This window comes from Ostrinia furnacalis, unplaced genomic scaffold (genome assembly GCF_004193835.3).
Source record: "Ostrinia furnacalis isolate ACB-3 unplaced genomic scaffold, ASM419383v2 OfSCF7560, whole genome shotgun sequence".
NCBI lineage: Eukaryota > Metazoa > Arthropoda > Insecta > Lepidoptera > Crambidae > Ostrinia > Ostrinia furnacalis.
The window spans coordinates 63120-85777 of NW_021137799.1; the positions used below are offsets into that span (position 1 = coordinate 63120).

At 37.9% G+C, this 22658-nt stretch overlaps 2 protein-coding genes and 1 long non-coding RNA gene across 3 annotated transcripts; 2 read left to right on the forward strand and 1 right to left on the reverse strand.

Moving 5' to 3' along the window:
• Nucleotides 1-3559: 3559 nt before the first annotated feature.
• LOC114365176 (uncharacterized) lies at nt 3560-5151 on the reverse strand. Its single transcript, XR_003656912.1, has 4 exons — nt 4941-5151; nt 4133-4343; nt 3895-4084; nt 3560-3779 (listed from the first exon to the last, which is right to left on the reverse strand). It is a non-coding gene; the product is annotated as an uncharacterized LOC114365176 (long non-coding RNA).
• Nucleotides 5152-7618: 2467 nt separating this feature from the next.
• On the forward strand, nt 7619-10714 carry LOC114365193 (protein glass). The gene is made up of 6 exons (XM_028321711.1): nt 7619-7657; nt 8091-8225; nt 8969-9373; nt 9817-10034; nt 10315-10398; nt 10606-10714. The coding sequence occupies exons 1-6, from the start codon at nt 7619-7621 to the stop codon at nt 10712-10714; spliced, it is 990 nt and encodes a 329-aa protein (XP_028177512.1).
• An 8510-nt stretch (nt 10715-19224) lies between these two features.
• Nucleotides 19225-21424, forward strand: LOC114365194 (uncharacterized). Its single transcript, XM_028321712.1, has 4 exons — nt 19225-19363; nt 20143-20258; nt 21080-21175; nt 21407-21424. Exons 1-4 carry the CDS (start codon nt 19225-19227, stop codon nt 21422-21424), a joined length of 369 nt encoding a protein of 122 aa, XP_028177513.1.
• Nucleotides 21425-22658: the final 1234 nt, after the last annotated feature.

A 22658-nucleotide genomic window follows, 5' to 3' on the forward strand; every position in this document is an offset into this window, starting at 1 on the left:
TAGATCCTGGCTACACAGGAGTCGCAGCGGTGGGAACGAGAGGTGGTGAATAGTCCCGTAACCTTAAGGACTAGATGTTGACACCGACGTCTGTTGGGGAAAGCCGCTCGGCTGCTAATCACCGGTGGTTGGCTGCTGCATCAGAGGAGCAGGCCCAGCAGTGGCCTCTATTGGCTGAAATGAGAAATAATAATAATTACATAACATAATTTAACTAAGTATTAACGACATTATCACCCCACATAGCAAACCTTGTAATGGGATGGGAAGTTCCATCGTCATCACTATCATCAACATCATCATCATCATCATTATCATTATAATCATCACCATCATCATACCCAGATAACAATTTAAACTTGAATATGACTTGCAGTAAGTTTGATGTATCAAAAATGAAGCTTTGTTTCAAATTTGCCATGGCAAGTATGTAAACTTGAGNTTTTTTTTTTACTTTTTTTTTTTTTTTAAAAAATTCATAATCATAATTCTTGATTGCATTATGTTTTTTTTAGTAACATTATTTTAGTTTTTTGTATATCATCACTTGGCAAAATAATTTTCAGGATCGGCATACGAGCTGACTTCGGTCGACATAGAAGGATGTGAGCTGATGCCGCCTTGCTTTGTAACTCTGGGTGAAACAGTCCCTGTCAGTATAGAGTTTTTTGCTGGTACGTAAATTTTTTTTTTCGTCAGGAAAATACATGAATTTGTATACCTACCAGTCACGGGGCAGCTAGTGGGGCTATACGTGGGGTTCTCCAGGGCAGGGCATCATACCCCACTATAACCTGACGGACTCCCACTCCACTCATTCCCTTTACTATTTTCTAGTATTACTTATTTATTTATTTAATGGGTTAACAACATGAAATACAGTACAAACACAAGTGCCAAATAATATAATGTTGTGATGGTATGGTAGGTATTTAGATAAGTTCAAAATTTTGCTAAAGTATTATTTTTATTTCAGACTTCATGTCAAGAAAGTTGGATCAAGATGTGCTGATAAACATCAACTATGTCAACTTAAGACCAGAAGTTACTCCAGGTAAGTAAACAAAATAATTATGTAATTGTTTTCTTTGTTTTATTTTTTTATACTTTTTGCACATCATAATTATACTCGTACCTAGTACAGTGGCGGACTAAATGCCAGGTGGCATTCTCTGCCAGCCAACCACAGGTCAATTAGAGACTGTCAATTACTCTTTGTGTAGGGTAAGAGTAAGAGTTTTAAAGCTTCTGAGATCGGTCGTTAGCGTTAGACTCCCGGCAAGAGCGCAAGCACCTAGCTAGCCTATCCTCGTATACTTCTTACCTTAAGTTTTTTAAATAATATTCATTAAATACTACAAATTATCAATTTATTTATCATCGCCTAAACCTTTCAATATTACCTGTTAGGAAGAATATAGTCATGGTCATACGATTGCGTATTTGATTTGTTATTCGATTTTACGATTGATTTGCAATTGTAATCGTCGAATACATTATTTTTAAATTCATTTCACCTATGTATACCTACTTACTTTACCTACAGAGAGGTATCACACTGCGTCAACTCCTCATCCGCTGCTTAGTCATAAAAATAATACAATAACGTAGTTACGAACTAAGTAACACGTAGGTACGTCGTCGTACATACTTGATCAGATAAAACTGCTTTTTTAGTTACAACACGTGTTTTATTGTCTACCTCGTGGCTTACATTACTTATTCTTATTGTGGCTGGCCCCGGCGAACTAAGCAGCCCAGATAACAATTTAAACTTGAATATGACTTGCAGTAAGTTTGATGTATCAAAAATGAAGCTTTGTTTCAAATTTGCCATGGCAAGTATGTAAACTTGAGGCAAGTTTAAATCAAACTTTCTAGTTTCCGAGCGACAAACTTGCATTAATGTGTTTCTATAAAGTATATGCAAGTTTGCCTTAACAAACTTGCATTATGTCTGCTTCTATAAATAATATGTAAGTTTGCCTTAACAAACTTGCAATGAATATGCATGTTTGACATTAAATAAAACAACAAACATAACATATATTTTTTTATTATTTATACTTTTATCTTATCTTACTTTAAATGAGAAAAAATCGGTTTCATGGTCGCCGCTATTGGTTTTTTCTTTATTTTGTGTTTCTGCTCTGAAACAAAAAGAAACAAGTATATTTACCACAGGTTAAGACATTATTTTACATTTAATTGTATAAGTTTCTGTACTACTAACAAAATTATGAACTATGTCTGAAATAAATATATTTATAGTAATCCTTAAAAACTACTATAAGGGGAAGGGGTTATCAGTTAAAATTCTGAAAGGAGCACATCTAAAATTTGTAAATCACTAGGTACATAGGTAGTATAAAAGAAAGTCGCTGTCGCTGTCTGTCTGTCCCTATGTATGCTTAAATCTTTAAAACTACGTAACGGATTTTGATGCGGTTTTCAACAATAGTTAGAGGGATTCATGAGGAAGGTTTATATGTATAACTAGCGACCCGCCCCGGCTTCGCACGGGGTTCTATTATATATAAAAACCTTTCTCATAAATCCCTCTAACTATTGTTGAAAACCGCATCAAAATCCGTTGCATAGTTTTAAAGATTTAAGCATATGTATATAGGGACAGACAGCGAAAGCAACTTTGTTTTATACATATGTATAATACATGAGTACCTGTATTGTACACCTTTATCTCCGCCATTAGATTATTATTTGGCTCGCCTACGCACACAGCACGACCTGCCCGCACCACGGTCGGACGCCGAATGCCCCCACCGCTGACTGGGCTGTGACGTATGCGCTCGAGACAAATGTCTATACACTACATCCCTTCCTTGTTTTAATTTGAAATAAATACAATTTATTATTTAATTAACTTTTGAGGCGCTTCTTTATTAGGCGCTTTGTTTTAATCATTTGATCATTATTGCTTCACTGTTTTACTATTTTCAATATCTAGAATATTACTATTAGCTTCTGATTAATCACCCTCATTCTGGTCCATCACTTTCCATTGTCCTAGTACTCTTATTATTATTATTTTTTTTTTGTTTTTTTTTTTAGTTTTGTATGTATTTGAATATCCTCCTATACTTTTAGTTACTGTGTGTAATGTCGCGATTCAAACTCAATTTATTTTCTCTAGTCATATTTTTAACACGCTTTTATTAGGTTGACTTGCAAGTCTTTTAACGATCTATGTAATAGAGTCTAAGAATCTGAATTACACGCACTTCTGATGATACATCATGAAAATTGACAATTAAATGTACATTTATATGACAATATAATACTATGGTTTCATCGAGCTGATCCGATGATGGGACTAAAAAGTGGATATTAAGATTGGACCTTGGATTGCCTTTTAGTCAACATATCGAGTTTGGTCTCATTAGATTCGTCTTAAGATATTCTGTTTATCTACAAGCGTGTTTTTAGTTTTTTGAAACAATTATTTATGTAAACTTTATCCCCTGGTTTTAACTCGCATTTCTTTTTCTTTTCTCTTCCTATCTGTATATACCTGCCTGTATTCTTGTTTATTTTTAAATGGTCATCGAAATTATTAAAACTTGCAATATCTTTTACTGGTAGACTTGCCAAAAGTTCTGAAAGACCTGCATTGTCATCTGTTGGTGAAAATGTTTCTTCGGACCTAGCTAACGGTAAATCCAATTTTCTATTGATTTCAGCCATTTGGTTAGCTAGGTCTGACACAATCTGAATCATATGACTCTGCTGTATAGCATATTGCTTGTTTGTAATGCACTCTGTAACAAATAAAAAAACATGAAAAAGTCATACTAAAACAAGTGAAAATATAAAATTTTGTCGCATTGCATCTTTGACGAGAGAAGCTCATTGCATGTTATAAAAACCTGTTACCTGATTGGCAGTTAACAGCTTTGAGTTGTGTTTGCTTGGTCTCTTTAGAACCGGAGGTGACTGGGTAATTTACAGCAGACATTATGTCCACTGTCACTTCATTTGTAACATCATTTTCTGCTTCGTCTGAGTCCAAATTTCAGGTTTCTTCTGCTTTTTTTTAAATGTAATCGTGCTTCGCCATAAGTTTCTGCAATAAATAAAAAAGTCTCACAATAAATAAAGAAAATTATTTTACCATAACTTTTAAGTATTTTTATTTGATACTGTGACCATGTTGCTTCAGGTGCAGGCATCTTCTTCAAGTTTGTTTTTGATTTCTTCAGTGCATACATTAGGGTAATAACAAGTGTTGGTATCTTAACCACTTTGATGAAACTATGCCAGGAGCATCATCTTCATCTAAAAATGTAACCAAAAAAAATTTTTTTGATTCCATTATGCAAAGTCTGAAACCAAATAACACTATTAATTATAATTATATTATATAATATAATAGATAGGTATGTAGGAGGAAATTTATATTACCTTTGCTAAGACATAACTAACAATTTTAAGAATTAAACGAGGTAGGATAAAAGTACATGATAAGGTGGATAGGATGTTTAGGGGGTATTTTATATTTACATTTACAATTTTGAAGTGCTATGAGTGTAGCATTTTCATAGCAACATGATAATTATTGAAAGGAAAAACTGACTTTTCCATCAATGTCAGTCACTGTACAGCAATTAATTTATTTTATTTGAGGATATTTGTTAATTTTAGACGTTTTATTTATGTATTATTTTCCAATTGCAGTGCAAGACAGGGTCCACGATGTACATTTACAACTTACAATAACACCTTTCTGTTACACATAGATAATTAGAAATAGATATTGAGTAATATCTAAACAGGATCGAACATGCAGGAACTATTTAGGGTTAGGAACACTTGGAACACGTTGCCTGGGTTTGAAAGTAGGTAAATAAGGTTTAAGGGATAGATATGAACTACATATTATCATTAATTCTGTTTGTAAAAGTAAAAATAAATGAACTAACCTTTAATCTTCAGCACGTCACGCGTCCAATTCGCACAACAGAAGCGTTTATTAAATAAAACACCGTGCAAAACAAAACAACTTGTATGTTCTACGTTCTACCACTGATTTTGTGCACTGCAAAACAAAGATTAGAGAGTATGCTGCAAAAGTGCAAAACACTTGGCTGTTTTTTCTTCCGGAACCGGAAGTTTTTGTTTTATTTTTTATGGCTTCGGNTACCGTGCAAAACAAAAAAACTTGTAGGTTCTACCACTGATTTTGTGCACTGCAAAACACAGATTATAGAGTATGCTGCAAAAGTGCAAAACACTTGGCTTGGCTGTTTTTTCTTCCGGAACCGGAAGTTTTTGTTTTCTTTTTTATGGCTTCGGGCGAGTGACGTTGGCGTATGACCACTAGTGATTATTTTTATTTCCTCCATGCGTATGACAGTTTAACGCAAGTTTGTAACAAACAAAAAACAAACGTGATACTTCATCTTTGAAACATAGCGCAAAATGCAAACTTGCTTCAAAATTAAAAAAGCCTTGAAACATCATACCTTAATCAAAAAGCTTACAGCAATATTGCCACAAACTTGAATTGTCATATTTGACGTGACAATCTATTTTCAAATAAAAATCATATTTGCAGCAAGTTCGCTTGCTATCTGGGTGTCTACTATGGTGACTAATGGTGGGTGCCCTGTCTACTATGGTGACTAATGGTGGGTGCCCTGTCTACTATGGTGACTAATGGTGGGTGCCCTGTCTACTATGGTGACTAATGGNATTATTGCCACAAACTTGATTTGTCATATTTGACGTGACAATCTATTTTCAAATAAAAATCATATTTGCAGCAAGTTCGCTTGCTATCTGGCTTAACCGACTCATACAAAGTTACAAACTGCAATGACTCGCGACGCGACATCGTTAATTCGAATCCAAAATAATTCCTTCTGGGAACGGAGTATAGGAAATGGGACGCACGGGTAGATAAGTAAAAGCATGTATGTCAAAAGATGTCGTGTCGATGAGCCACATGGATTACAGACTATTGCCTGTGCTATTGCGATATGCTATTGTAGTACAATCACTCTCCAAAAAAGTCACTGCAGGGAGTTTGTAATAATTTGAAGTCTGGCGAGGAGGTGGTGACAATAGAGATGGGTTTCCACCCGGGTAAAAACCCACATGAGGGTAAAAACCCAATAAAAACCCGTTTCATTCCACCCGTGGGTGTTTACACCGGGTGAAAATAAATAATTTTATAATTATTTCAATTGGTATCTTTTCTTTATTATTCGGCATGTGACGATGCACAGCATCTGGTGAGAGATGCGTCTACTTCCGGTGTAGTTTTTTTACCATTTCATACCTTAAATGACGTCATTTCCGCAATTATTTAATAGGAATTGATTTGACTTACTTCCGTTTGCCGCCATTTTAGTCACCTGGGGGCGAGCTTGCTCGGAGTTCTTCATAGCGTCTTTAACTTCCAAACTAGCAACATCGTAAGCAGAAACTCTGCTCAGATTTTTACTGAAATAATTTATTTCTCAACGTTCTTATACTAAGTTTAAAATTAAATAAAATTAAAAAGTGCAATTGACCGCGCGTGTGTGACCGCGAACGACATGTACGTGATGGTGGTTGGCGCCAAAGAGGACGAGTGTCTTCCGGACGACGAGCAGGTGGACCCAGAGCGTCGGATACCGGAGAAACTCGGACCCCGGCGAGATTCAAAACGGATGAATCGAGGTACGTGGGATTCTGATAGCTTTAACACTTTTTTCGATCAAATGAGCATTCTCGCGAATCTCTATATTGTATAAATAGATTGAATAACGTACCCACAACCATCTTATACAATTTTAACGATAACTCTTTCTGGTACGAGTTTCTTAATAAATACCCATTTAAAAAGGCTCATTGTGCTCATAAAATAAAGCACCCACAAATGCTTTACCACATCAACAAAGCACTTTAAACTACAACTATTAGTAGACTGGGTGGCCACCCCCAACACTGAGCCAGCTTACAGCTTGAATTATTAAATTCTAATGTTTTTTTGCAAATCAAGAAGATTAATAAGTATGACAAAATGTGCTAAGTGCATCGAACATGTATACTTCTATTTTGCAACAACATATAAATCGTAATGTGACATGCAATAAACGTTTTTGAATTTGAACATGTCACGAGCGTATCCTATCTAAAATTCCTAATAAGCATTGTGCGAGGAGCACCCTCCCAGTGCTGGATTTTTGTTCGGCAAAATCACCCTGTGCTCGTACTGGTGATACCTATCTAAAAAATAATCCGACCTTGGTTCTCTAGCCGGTCACTTCAAGCAAAATCAAAACATAATAATATCTTTATTTGCTTAGACTGATTAAATTAGTTCTTACAAATCGTCAAATACTAATAAAACAAAAAGCCAAGGATTCCAAATCAGTCCCTTTAGGTCCCCTTGACGACCAATAAGTCAAATGACCATCCAAGCCGGTGCTTGCCCCTGCAACGCCGTGCTTTATTCAGCGTCTTAACACTCTTGACTGTCTAGCGCTGACCAAATAAGAATAGCAAAGTCAAGTGACTTTCCACTCAGCAAATTCTACGGAGGCTGCCTTTGAGCGTATCTTGGGCAGTGGTAGGCGTCATCAGACTGCGGAGGTCAACCTGTTACCTGACAATGGTTCCAGGGATGCGTCTGCCATTCACCTCCAAGCCGGTGCTTGNCAATATTGCCACAAACTTGATTTGTCATATTTGACGTGACAATCTATTTTCAAATAAAAATCATATTTGCAGCAAGTTCGCTTGCTATCTGGGGACTGGACTATCAATGGAACAAACATTATGTAGGTAATTAGTGAAATCTCTGAAATTACTACACATAGTTTTGCTACCAAACATTTCGTAGCAGCAGCTACGTCAGAATCACAGAATCTACCTCAGATCATAGAAAGAGGAATCTACGATCGAGTGTGGCTATTTGTACAGTCGTATTTAATTGTACAAGTTAAGTAGAGTCAACAACACTAGGTTTTGAAAATCTTGCAAAATATTTAATATAGATAGGAAGGATTCATATACTTAAGTGTTAAATTCTTCCAAATTATCTACTTAATCCTCAGTGACATTATTTATGGTGTTTCCAACAGATGATGGTGAACAGTGGCGGCGGGTACCCGTACTACGAGCACTATGGCGGCGCGCCGCTGTTTCCCACCATGAGCGTCAATGTGTCCATGAACATGACCATGCATGGATGCCCGCCTGACCAGCTTTGCTCTCAGGTAATAAATTCCATAGGATTAATCATAATTTCAGTCATAGGACGTCCACTGCTGAACATAGGCCTCCTCCATTGATTTCCATATTGACCGGTTGGTAGCGGCCTGCATCCAGCGAATTCCGACCACATAATTTAAAGATGCCTTTGAAGAAAAAGACGCGACATTAAAGCATTGATGTTTCTGGATGGTTTGGTAATTAAATAACGATTAAAAAGCTCGAGAGTAGACTCAAACAACACTTTCATATTTTATGGAAGCCACGATAGCCGAACGGTGAAGGAGTCGGACTGGCTGACTCGAGATCCGAGGAACACGGGTTAGAATCCTACCGCCGCTCGTATATTGTAGTGAGCCCACTCGTAACACAATATTTAGCTTAACACGAGGGGCTAACGGGACTATTAGTATTTTGTGCATAAAATTATTAAAATCTTATAAAAAATCTACATATATATTTTATTTAGCCTATGTAGCCTAGTAGCAAATAAACCCACAAGGTTCCGTAGCCAAGAAACTGGAGGAGTAACTATCACAAACATAGTTATTTAATTATTAGCGTTAAGAGTTGCATCTCAAACTAATTAGAAAATTATGAATAACTTGAAAAATCGAGCTGCCTAAGGCGGCAATTGAACCCACGAGCAGTCGCCCGGCAAGCGGAAGGTCGTGGGTTCAATTCCCGCCGTAGGCAGTTCGATTTTTTCAAGTTATTTGTAATTTTCATATCACAAACATTCTTCCAGGTCCAATGGAACCAGAACGCTTCAACGCCGTCAGTCAACGTGGTCTACCCCCAAACACAGAACGTGATCAGTCCTAACTCCTATCCTTCCGCCACCTACTCCTTCACTGCGGACTTCAGGTCGCCCAACCAATCAGATCCTCTGATAACCGCCACTTCTACCTTCAAACCTCTAATACAGAACACCCAGAAACCAAACCAGAACTACTCCATATTCCAGCAAAAGCCAAACTTTGGACAGAAAAGCTTAGGGCCTACGTTAAAGAGATCGCCCTCGAAGATGTATATGCAAGAGAATCCAAAGGAACAGAACATGGGGGGAGGGTATACGATCCTGAACCATCAGGGGCAGATGCATCCGCAGGAGTATGGATATACGGCTTGTGTGAATTCAGGGAAAGTCCAGGTAAGCAATTTTGAAAAGTTACTTAGGTAGGTATTAATTTGTTGTGGCGCAAAATTAGTCGAGTCCCGGTATAACTAGAATGACTTTACCACTGATTTAAGAAGTGTTAGAGCTGGATAACGTGGTTATTTTCGTTTGGGTTCTCCTTTGATATGTTTCCTTCAGACGACGTGCTTCCTTGATTCCTAGAATTATGTCTTACCTAGTTTGAATAAGATAGTAGAGTTTCCCGTTATTGACTACAAATGAGCAAACTTTAATTTCTGAATGTTGTGGAGTTGATGACTGTCCCTATTTTCACTATGATTTTTCATTTTTGAATTTACAATCTATTCAATTTCTAAATCACTTTCTATCCCAACTAGCAAAGTTGAGGAAATCAACAACGTTAAGTTTTTAACTGAAATGTTTTTAAAAAACAGTGCCTCTTGTCTTATTACCAGGTAGGAGCTCTCAGCGGTTGTTCCGAAGACGACGAACAGAAGCCGAACTTGTGCCGCATATGCGGCAAGACGTACGCCCGGCCGAGCACCCTCAAGACCCATCTGAGGACCCATTCGGGCGAGCGCCCGTATCGGTGCGGGGACTGCAATAAAAGTTTCTCGCAAGCTGCCAACTTGACGGCCCATGTGAGGACGCACACTGGACAGAAACCTTTCAGGTTAGTAAATACTCGTATGTAAAACTGTTAGTTTTCCATTACGTTCTATCGTGCATTTAGTATTCCTTACTTGCCCGTAACTAAAGCCTGGTTCGCAGCGTGAGACGTCCTACAAGGTGAACTGACGATCTCACGACGACTCTGCGTTTTCCGGAACGGAGGTCTATGTTCAGCAGTGGACGTCCTGTGGCTGAAATTGATGATGATGAGAATTTAATCCAGGCTCATTTAATTTTATTATCATCACATTGCAGTACAGACGAGTTTTTTGTGTTTGCAGGTGTCCAATCTGCGACCGACGGTTCAGCCAAAGTTCCAGCGTGACGACGCACATGAGGACACATTCGGGAGAACGGCCTTACCAGTAAGTTTTATTCTACTTATCATAATTTTATCCTTTCTTCTAAATCTTTGCCTTTTGTCTTAGTCTGTTCAGTAGGTTTAAGTAAGTAGATAGTACTTCCTTCCTTACTCTATCCTTTTAACGGCTGTTTGTTATAAATCCCTTGAGAAATCCGACCAAGAAAGAATATAAATTAGTTAATACTATTTTTTGTCTTCCAATCATCAGGTGCCGTTCTTGCAAGAAAGCCTTCTCGGACAGTTCCACACTTACGAAGCATCTCAGGATACACTCGGGAGAAAAGCCTTATCAGTGCAAGCTTTGTTTACTAAGGTAAAGTTAGTCTAGTGATAATTCCATCTGCTCCAGGCCTAGAGGTTGATTCCCAGCGGAAGCAGAGTTCAAATTATAACTTCGGAGATATTTATTATTTAACCAATGGTTATCATCATCATCATCATTTTAGCCACAAGACGTCCACTGCTGAACATAGGCCTCCCCCAATGATTTCAATATCGCGCGGTTGATACTTGATAGCGGTCTGCATCAGCGCCTTCCGGCTACCTTATATGAGGTAGTCGGTCCACCTTGTGTCCATAGTAGGTACGCAGAACTGCCGGCCGATGGGGCAGCAAGGTTCTGGAGTGGAGGCCACGTACCGGAAAACGCAGCGTGGGGCGTCCACCAATGGTTTTTTGGAAGTTAACACCTTTGCTGCGGCAGTAACTTTCTAATACTTTCCATTCCTTCGGTACAAGGTCAGTAAACCTGGTATTAAAACTCACATTGTGGCGGCACAAGGNCTTGCTATCTGGGTAGTCATCATTATAATCATCACCATCATAATAATCATCATCATCATCACCACCCTCAACATCACCACTATCATTATGATGATAATCATCACGGCTATCATCATCATCATCATCACCACCCTCAAAATCAGTAAAAAACGTTACTGGTACAAACACTTCATTTGTAGTTTCATAAACCAAAAACTTTACATAAAAAAAACTCATTTATTTTTTTCAAATAGGCTTTTAAAAAGCACCTTTACACGTCCCAATACTCAGTCACTATTACAAAATAACTAACCTTTATCATCAGACGCTGACCCTGGTGTCTGATGACGCAAGCCGCTTGACTCCTCGGCTCCGGGTCCAAGGCGGAGCAGCATCAAAGATGTAGGCCCCGCAGCCGCCAGCTGAAACGATAAAAATAACAATGTCAATAAATTCTGTCAATCTTTAAGCAACCACCTGTCATCCGCTTTGCAATGGAGGGAAGTCGAACCTTAATTTCGAACTCCTCCTATGTTCTTCTGATTAATTTCGTTGCGGGTCGAATGACAGTTTAACTTTCCCTCGGGACAAACTTGACCTTCATTGGTTGGGTTTTTGTGGCGGTCAAGCTGTAGATCCTGGCTACACAGGAGTTGCAGTGGTGGGAACGAGAGGTGGGAATAGTCCCGTAATCTTTAAGCAAGCAAAGCTTTATTATCATGGGTACAACCTGTAAAAGATATCAAATCACTCATCACCACAATCATCGTTGCCATCATTATCGCTATCATCATCACCATCATCATTGGCATCATTATCAGTCACAACCCTCATCATCACCACTATCATCATCACTCATCTTCACAATCATCATTGCCGTCATCACCATAATCATCATCATCATCCATCATTACCACCCTCATCATCACTCATCACCACAATCATCATTGCTGTCATCGCCATCATCATGACCATCGTCATCGCCATTATCATCACCATCATCACCATCATCACCAGTCACCACTCTCATCATCAAAACTATCATCACCACTATCATCATCGCCATAATCGTCATCATCCATCATCATCATCATCCATCATCACCACCCTCATCATCACTCATCACCACAATCATCATTGCCGTCATCGCCATCATCATGACTATCGTCATCGCCATTATCATCACCATCATCACCCATCACCAAAACTATCATCACCACTATCATCATCGCCATAATCGTCATCATCCATCATCACCACCCTAATCATCACTCATCACCACAATCATCATTGCCATAATCATCACCATCATCATCACCACCGCTGTCATCATCATTTTCAACATCAATAAGAAACGTTACCTTTAGCATCAGACGCTGACCCTGGTGTCTGATGACGCAAGCCGCTCTGCTCCTCGGCTCCGGGTCCAAGGCGGAGCAGCATCAAAGACGTAGGCCCCGCAGCCGCCAGCTGAAACGACAAAAATAACAATGTCAATAAATATTCTGTCAATCTAAGCAAGCAAAGCTTTGTTATTTTTATTTTATTTTATTTATTTGGTTCACCAACAGTTAATTACATACATTAATTAATTATTATCATGGGTACAACCTGTAAAAGATATCAAATCACTCATCATCACAATCATCATTGCCATCATCATGACCATCGTCATCGCCATTATCATCACCATCATCACCAGTCACCACTCTCATCATCATAACCACTCATCATCACAATCATTATTGCCATCATCGCCATAATCATCATCATCATCCATTATCATCCATCATCACCACACTCATCATCACTCATTCACTCATCACCACAATCATCATTGCCATCATCATCGCCATAATCATCATCATCAACAATGTCATCATCATTTTCAAAATCAATAAGAAACGTTACCTTTAGCATCAGACGCTGACCCTGGTGTCTGATGACGCAAGCCGCTCTGCTCCTCGGCTCCGGGTCCAAGGTGCAGCAGCATCAAAGACGTAGGCCCCGCAGCCGCCAGCTTAAACGATAAAAATAACAATGTCAATAAATATTCTGTCAATCTTTAAGCAAGCAAAGCTTTATTATCATGGGTAAAACCTGTATAAGATATCAAATCACTCATCACCACAATCATCATTGCCGTCATCGCCATCATCATCCCCATCGTCATCGCCACTATCATCACCATCATCACCAGTCACCACTCTCATCATCAAAACTATCATCACTATTCACCACTATCATCATCGCCATAATCGTCATCATCCATCATAACTACCCTCATCATCACTCATCATCACTATCAACATTGCTATCATCGTCATAATCATCATCATCATCCATCATCACCACCCTCATCATCACTATCAACATTGCTATCATCACCATAATCATCATCATCATCCATCATCACCACCCTCATCATCACTCATCATCACAATCAACATTGCTATCATCTCCATAATCATCATCATCATCCATCATCACCACCCTCATCATCACTCATCACCACAATCATCATTGCCATCATTATTGCTATCATCATCACCATCATCATTGGCATCATCACCAGTCACCACCCTCATCATCACCGCCATCATCATTGCCATTATCATGACCATTGTCATCATCACCACTGTCATCATTTTCAAAATCAATAAGAAACGTTACCTTTAGCATCAGACGCTGACCCTGGTGTCTGATGACGCAAGCCGCTCTGCTCCTCGGCTCCGGGTCCAAGGCGGAGCAGCATCAAAGATGTAGGCCCAGCAGCCGCCAGCTGAAACCATAAAAATAACAATGTCATTAAAAAAATCTCTGAGCATGCGAACCACCAGGCAAGATGGCCGTCGAATATAAAATATGATGATTAGGCACTTAGGTTGAAATCTTTTTGAAATAGACAATAAATATTGCACATGTAGGTAGGTAGGTACCTACTACACATAAAAAAATACAACATAGGTAAAATAATTGTGCATAAAAAACATATTTTCCCATAAAATCATCATCATCATTATAAGCATCATCATCATCACTCATCAGCATCATCATCTTCAGCGGTATCATCATCATCGTCATCATCAATCATCAGCATCATCATCATCGTCATCATCGTCATCATCAATCATCAGATCATCATCATCATCATCATCGTCGTCATCGTCATCACTCATCAACATCATCGTTATCATCGTCATCATTCATCAGCATCATCATCATCATCGTCGTCATCACTCATCAGCATCATCATCGTCATCACTCATCAGCATAATCATCGTCATCACTCATCAGCATCATCATCGTCATCACTCATCAGCATAATCATCGTCATCACTCATCAGCATCGTCATCATCATCATCATCATCATCATCGCCATCATCATCATCATCATCACTCATCAACATCATCATTAATATCCTTATCATCATCATCATGCTGAACATAGGCCTCCCCCAATAATTTTCAAAATGGCCGGTTGGTGGCGGCCTGCATCCAGCGCCTTCCACGCCGCCATCTTGCCATAAAATATTCGATGGAAATGCGCGATCTTATATTCGTAGTAGGTACCTACCTACAATCCTACATACAACAAAATGTTCAAGCAACGAAAAAATAGAGTCGTGAAATATCAACGTTTTGCAGGACACACCCATGTTATAAAATTATAGGTACTCACAAAATTGATCCGAAGACGCCTCCATTTCAAATCTTGATTAGCCCGAATTCACTGCACTATAAGTTTTTTCACACTAAACAGTTAGTATTCAAAATAAATTGTGTACGTAATTCTCACTATAACGGGATTTCGCAACAATTACTTTTAAAAAGGTAAAACGGTTTTTCCTACCCGATTTTTCGACTCGGTTGCACGTTGCATGAGTCACGGTCGCGAGCAGACTAAGATGCGGCGTCATCTGCTCGGGCTCCATGAATTTTCTTCACTCACCCGCATTTGCACGATATTTTCTTACGTGGTGCAGTCAGTCCGAAAATTATACGACCAGTTTCCGGGTCTTTTTTCTATAGTGAGAATTTAGTAAAAATGCAACACGAAAGTTTAAAATATTATGAACGTACTGGCACAATTAAAAATATTCACGGAAAATCCTTCCGTTGCAAAACTCACGCACCGACTGACATTCTGACAGTTCGTAAATCAAAAATGCAACTTTTCTATTCGAAACTACCACCCGCTACAGAAAATTGTAAAATGGAACGCTCGGATTCCTTTTTCAAAAACACGCATCCGATGGAATTTCTATTCCATTTTCAAAATGCGCTTACAATCTGTGGTGGAATGTTCTCGACTGGTTTATTTTTATAATTATGCGAAGAGGTATCGATTTAAATTTACAGGAGGACGACATAATGAAATCTGGGTTACCACCTAATAAAATCTCATAACTTTACAAATTATTACTATTAAAAATAACGAGACGTTTACTACGTACGTTAACTACGTACGTTAACTACGTACGTTAACTAACGACGTTAATTTGTTTCGAGACAGTGAAACATAATAATTTTAGCAAGTTTGTCTAAGAAGTTTGTTTTATTTTCTAGGATTTGTGTTTAGCTAAATATTTATAATCTATGCTAATACAATAAAGAGGATAAAACTGCATCGATTCGAAAAATTCTTTCACCATTATAATCCAATTTTTGTTTTTTGTTCAATACCCGTGCGAAGTCGGGACGGGCCACTAGTACATAATAACTTTATTTTCTGGCCTAAGTTTATTTCTAACATGCATTTCGTGCTAACTGTGAAGCTATGTGAAGAGAATACTTAAATAAAAATTAAAAAATTGTAAAATTGCATTTCATAAATTGCATGTGCTAAAAAATGATAGAGCGGCTTGAGCATAAATCTTAAAACCTTTTTACCCAAGCAAGTTATCTTTAACACAGCATCTTATTATTTTTAAACTTTTATTGAAATTAAAAACACCAAAGATTCACGCAGAATAAAGTCAAGTAAAATTTCCACGCGCCTAATTATCCCTGTTGCTTTGAACTATATTTGTTCGATTGTCTGTATGGCGTAATGCCTTTGCCATAACCTGAAAAGGAAAATTAAATAATCAAACAAAAAAAAACATACTTGTTCGAATTTTGAATTTAGCTTTTAAAATATCTAATCTGTGCCAGATTCAGAGCTGTCACAAAATAGTGTACCGCGTAGTACAAAATTTACGCGAAGTAATTTTGCATCTTATGTAATTATTTTCTTTTTTTAGTACAAATAGTATTTTTTTTATTTTAATCTAAAATCAGCTATTATAAACTGCTGGCAGCTTCACAGATGGACAATACTTAGAGCAAGTATAGATTCTTGGTATAAAATAGAAGACTTATGTTGAACTGTGTTTGATGAAAGTGAACAGTGATCGATGAATGGTGCTGTGTGGAGAGATGCTGACAAAAGCTGTGCTGTTTTATGTGAGTAGATATTGTTTAGTTTTTATTGGTATTTAATTTGCAAATTAGTAGATATTTGTTTTATACAGGTAAAGCTACGCAATTCGCTCTGGTGGGCTTGGACTCCCACAGTATCGCTATATTTTATAGGATTATAGTAATTTTTCGTAAAGATGGATAAATACGAGTCTAATGCCCTTTTTCACCATCAATCCCTAATTTTTAAGAGACCCCTATAGTAACAAATTGTATGAATTTTGTTTTCATAGGAGTCACTTAAAAAATAGGGATTGATGGTGTAAACGGGCATCACACTCGTCGTTTAAGGTAACTCGACTAAGGGCTTATTCCCACAGATACATCCCGTTTTTTGCAGGATCCCGTTTAGTAGTATAATGTACTAGCTTTTGCCCGCGGCTTCACCCGCGTGAAATTTAGTTTGTCACAGATCGTCATAAATTATAGCCTATATGTTATTCTGGGTTATAAACAACAATACTGTAAAGTTTCATCAAAATCTGTTAAGTAGTTTTTGCGTGAAAGAGTAACAAACATGTTGACATCCAGACATCCATACAAACTTTCGCATTTTAATATTAGTAGGATAGTAAGATTTGTAATTCGAATTTCAAATAAGTACCTACACATACTCGTAAATGTATGTTCACACGACTGTCTAGTTAGGAGTCCTGCAATACTGGATCCCGCAAAACTGGATAGCCGTGGTAACCAGCCCTTATACTCGTAGTTAGGTACCGCTAGAGTTCCATAAGATTAAAATATTTCTCGTAAATCTAGCAATGACAAAGGGGAAAAATCTGGAAAAATACTAAAATAATGAGTGTAACTTTTCGGTTATTATTTGACTCGGCTAGAAACTCTAAGGGGGCGTCCATAAATTACGTGAGGCTTTTAGGGAGGGGAGGGGGTCAACAAAAACCTCACTAAATCTCACGTGGGGGAGAGGGGGGGTCTCGGGAAATATCACGTATTTTTTCCACAAGAAATAGAGAAATAGAGTTTGCCAGAAAACTGGGTTAAATCTTAAGTAAATAAATAGGGACGTTTCTTTGGTAAAAAAGCAAGAGTTTTAATTAGTCCGTCATTTAGCTTATCAAAAAATACTCGACACGTATTTTTCACTTTTTCAAACTAATGAAAATGTAAAGAGATAAAGCGTGCCGAAGCGAGGTTCTAAAGAAAAGGCCCGTGACGTCAAAATTTTTTTCATAATTTTATTCTACCGTTTTGTCGGCGTGATTAATATACTAAATTACAGCTCCCTAATGCCAATAGTTTCCAAGCAAAACCTCGGACAGACAGACAGCCAGACATATCGAAACTATAAGGGTTCCTTGTCAAGACTAAAAAATGATATTTGTATGATGATAATGTCATTTTATTCTGTACAGTCTAAACAAATAAAACTAAAAATGCATGTGTGAATACTAAAATGCAGAAAAAATGACGAAATTAAGAAAATTATAAAACAAGTTCTTTTTTTATCAAAATCGATTTTGCTAGATTATTAGCGATTTTGTAGAAAGGAACAATTAGACTAGGTACTTCTGTAAAAAAACAATGTGACCCTAGTACTAACTGCTGTCACTACCTACACGTGTTTTTCTGGATCTATTCGTAATCAGTGGGCTCAGTGCGACTTTACATCAATCGTCATCCGCTAGCGACTGCGTAAAAAATAACATACATTAAAATGTATGATGATTGTACAGCGTCCGTAGCAGATACTTTCAAGAACTAAAATCTTCAACTTTATAGATCTTTTTGATGCACTCGTTAGCGACAACGTTAAAGCACACAAAAAAAATGTTTCTCNCTTGCTATCTGGGTGATGACATCAGCGACGTTATAATGTGTAAAGTTTAGGTACATTGCTTGCATAGTATACTACATTCGAATGTTATGAATGAGTACTGACACCGCAGTGCATAATGAGCACATTCAAACAAACAGAATGCATTCAATTATTCAATACTCTAAAACTGAAAATAAGTAGGTATAAGTAAAATATGTAAAAAATCCTGAAAAGCAATGATTCTGGTACTCAAATACAATCACTTTTTATATAAATAAAATAAATAAATAAAATAAATAAACAAAATAAATAAATGGGATTAAAGTATTAATTGACTCGCGTTTGGCCGGTTTTTAGAACCTTGCTTTTAAAACAGAACCCTCATATTGTCGCAGTCGGGTAAACATTGTAAAATTACATCAAAATCGTAAAAGCAGCCATTCAATTTAGTACTTCAAAAAATATTTCGAATGCTTTTAGAATCAGTTCCTAAACACTTTTTTCTTTCCCTACCTTCCATTTGGTTTTTATCGGGTATTTTAAGTTCATTTACATAACTGTTTTTAACATTTATCATCAAACATATTCAAAACTTATACCTTTCTGTTTTAGTTATAATTAATGTTAAAGGTTGAAGTTATGCGACTTCAGGCTTTAACATTAATTATAATTAATTTGTAAATTATAATGTTATTTAAATAAAAATATTTATGTCAACTTTTAAAACACTTGCATTTACAATAAGTAATCAATCTATGTAGGTATCATAAGTTAATATAGTCAAGTTAATGAAAGGGACAAAAATATGTTTGTTATAAACCATGTTAAATCATTCAGCGTGCGAGCGGGATAGCCAGACAAGTTTGGAGTCGGAGCTGGAACCGAGAATGTTTGACTATTTCAAGATCAGCGACCCGGATGTACCTGCTAGGAGAGACTATAGGACGCAGCCAGTGGAAGGTAAGAAATTACATGTAAAATAAATAGATAGAAAACACTTTAAATGTAGTACACCACACAAGAAAACAAAAGAAGGTCGGTCTTATCGCTATAAAGCAATCTCTTCCTTCCTCCATCCTACAAGACATCCTAGAAGACAGTTGTTTAGAAAATGTAAAATAGCAATAACAAGTGATCCAGATAAGTTTCTCTTTTCACAAAAACTACTAAAGCCCGGTCTGTGGCGCGTGCACACTCACTGCGGGCGCGCGTCGCACAGTCGCGACAGCAACATAATTACGCGCGAGCGATAAGGATGGGTAGCTTGGGGTCATTGGACAAAATTCTACGTGCTCGCAGACCAGACTATAGGTACTTATCTGCCCATTGGATTCAAACTAGTGCTCATTGTGAACAGAATCCCAATCCCCACTAGATTTAAAGTTAAATAGTCCACCACACATCTATTTTGCCCTTTATCATGCGGTTTGCAGGATCAAGTGAAAATAATTCAAACTAACTTTTGCCCGCGGCTTGACCCGCGTGAAATTTCGTTTGTCACAGATCGTCATAAATTATAGCCTATATGTTATTCTAGGTTATAAACAATAATACTGTAAAGTTTCATCAAAATCCGTTCAGCAGTTTTTGCGTGAAAGAGTAACAAACATCCAGACATCCAAACTTTCGCATTTATAATATTAGTAGGATATTACATTTTCTTAATGAATGATGATGATCGCAACGAAGTTCCAATGATATTTATTAGTTTTACTAACGTTTTTTCTTAATATTTCCAGAGCTCAACACATCTGATTCGTCGATAGAAAGGCCGCAGTCTCAAGGAGTGGAATCCTCCGCTGCGACCATCCCAGAGATGGTAGAAGACGCTTTGGAGATCATAAGCCAAGATGGGGTTTGCCAAACTTATCTGTTTTTTTAACATATTTTTAGGAGAACCAAAGTGACCGATATAGCCCGCAGAATTGCTAAAATCAAGTGGCAGTGGGCGGGGCACATAGCTCGTGGAGACGATGGCCGTTGGGGCAGGAAAGTTCTCGAGTGGCGACCACGGGCTGGAAGATGTAGCGTGGGCAGGCCTCCTACTAGGTGAACCGACGATCTGGTGAAGGTCGCGGGAAGAGCCTGAATGCGGGCAGCGCAAGACCGGTCGTTATGGAAATCCTGAGTTTACAAGCTTTGGGAGTAGATGGCGCTGTATAACGTGTCCAAGTATTACTTAGCTTTTGCTTGCGTGAATTTTGGTTTGTCACAGAAAGACGTTATGCCCTTTATGTCCCCTTTTCAAAAACCAAGATAAAACTTTCCCTGTTTTACCTAGGTATCAAATTGTCTCTTTAGAACATTTCATAATCAACTCAGTTGTGATCGTGAAAAGCTTACAGAGAAACAGACAGAGTTATTTTCGCCAATATGGCACTTAATGCCATTTTATTAACTAAATGCCTACAGACAAAATTGATTAGTAATTTTTCTAAAGCCCGGTCTGTGAGCACGTAGAATTTTGTCCAATGACCCCAAGCTACCCATCCTTATCGCTCGCGCGTAATTATGTTGCTGTCGCGCTCGCACACTCACTGCGGGCGCCCGTCGCACAGTCGCGACAGCAATATAATTACGCGCGAGCGATAAGGATGGGTAGCTTGGGGTCATTGGACAGAATTCTACGTGCTCGCAGACCAGACTATAGCAGTATTATTTTTCTTATATTTCCAGGACTACATGGAGAGGATAGGCATGGACGTGCGGGTACAATGCATCCTGTGCTCCTGGGCTGGCCCCAGGTTCATATTGGAGTATCACATTAGAAAGGTAATAAAAAATTATAAGATAAGAAAAACTTTATTCAGCATAAGTTTTACTTAACAAAAATCCTTAAAATTTATGAAGCTATGCTGAAGAGGCGCCCGCTTAACGAAATTTGCGACATGACACAAACGTCATGTCGAGAAGCTGGTTTTCAGCGGGAACCAAGGGAAGTTTAGATAGATTGTGCAGCCGATATGCTACCCATATATGTTTATCTATCTAAATATATAAAAGGAGAAACTGACTGACTGACATTTCAAGACATTGGCACAGCCTAAACGGCTAAACGTAGGCATTTGAAATTTGGAAAGAACGTAGCTTAGGTACCGTAGAGGTGCACTAAAAAAGGAATTCCCGAAATTCCCCCGGGAACGGGAATTAGCGGGAAAATCCTTTTGTATGAAAAATCTAAACCGCTTAAGTTAGACGCTTGAAATTTTGCATGCAGGTACCATAGTAAACTTAAAACTTAGTTACAACAGGCTATTGCAAAATTCCCACGGGAACGAGAGTTAGCGGGAAAAAAAATGTATGAAAAAATCTAAACCGCGTAAGATAGATGAAGGGGGTAAAACGGGATCCACATGTACGAAGTCGCGGGCGGCCGCTAGTTTTCTATGTAAGGTAAAGGACATTGTCAGAAACCGCCTAAAAAACCGCCCAAAAACATTAACCCATCATAATTATTTTCTATTTTTTTTAATACATTAAGCACCCTTTCATTCTAATGGACACTTAAGCATTGAAAAATTAAATAAATAAGTCTTTTAACGTTTATTCTATAATACTATTACAACTACCGGCCGTTTTGGTGCGTGGCATGGTCTAAAACCTATCAAGTTCCATAATTTTTGCCGATAAAATCTGTACGAGGCATTACCGTACTTTATTGCTGGGAGTCCATGTATAGTGATGTTCCTGCGGCCATCATAGACAATAAAATATCGATTTTGAAAATAAAATAAATCGATTAAACTGCTTTGAAGACTAGATNCACAAACTTGATTTGTCATATTTGACGTGACAATCTAATTTCAAATAAAAATCATGTTTGCAGCAAGTTCGCTTGCTATCTGGGCGGCTTACAAAAAGTAACAAAATGTTACCGGCTATTTATATTTCACTGAAAACTCGTAAGTAAAACAGTGACTTGTTTATGGGATGATTGAATTCTGCTTGTGACTCCTTTGCGTGGGTTGAGGAGGTTTGTTTCAGAAAGATTAACGAGTATCCCGATGGATTCTTTGGACTCTGTTTTACTTACTTACACAAGGACCAAAAGGTTTTGATTTCTCTACATGGGATAGGTATCTGAGATGACATTCTTTTTGAGTTTTTTGTGACTCGGTCGGTACCTATACAAGGTTTGAATTTTGCGATATGGTGGCTGATAAGGTCAGTGGATTCAAATTTCATCCCACGGTTGTATTAGCGTAGATGATGTGGGCGTTGTGTAGGAGAAGAGACAAATCTAAAGACTTCTCAA

What these genes read in the sequence shown, in the direction of transcription:
- LOC114365193 (XM_028321711.1), top strand. Translation starts at nt 7,619, where the DNA reads ATGGTTCCAGGGATGCGTCTGCCATTCACCTCCAAGCCG. An exon ending in TGAATTCAGGGAAAGTCCAG is followed by an intron (nt 9,374 to 9,816) that starts GTAAGCAATTTT and finishes TCTTATTACCAG; the next exon opens with GTAGGAGCTCTCAGCGGTTG. An exon ending in ACTGGACAGAAACCTTTCAG is followed by an intron (nt 10,035 to 10,314) that starts GTTAGTAAATAC and finishes TTGTGTTTGCAG; the next exon opens with GTGTCCAATCTGCGACCGAC.
- LOC114365194 (XM_028321712.1), top strand. Translation starts at nt 19,225, where the DNA reads ATGTTAAATCATTCAGCGTGCGAGCGGGATAGCCAGACAAGTTTGGAG. An exon ending in TAGGACGCAGCCAGTGGAAG is followed by an intron (nt 19,364 to 20,142) that starts GTAAGAAATTAC and finishes TAATATTTCCAG; the next exon opens with AGCTCAACACATCTGATTCG. An exon ending in AGATCATAAGCCAAGATGGG is followed by an intron (nt 20,259 to 21,079) that starts GTTTGCCAAACT and finishes TTATATTTCCAG; the next exon opens with GACTACATGGAGAGGATAGG.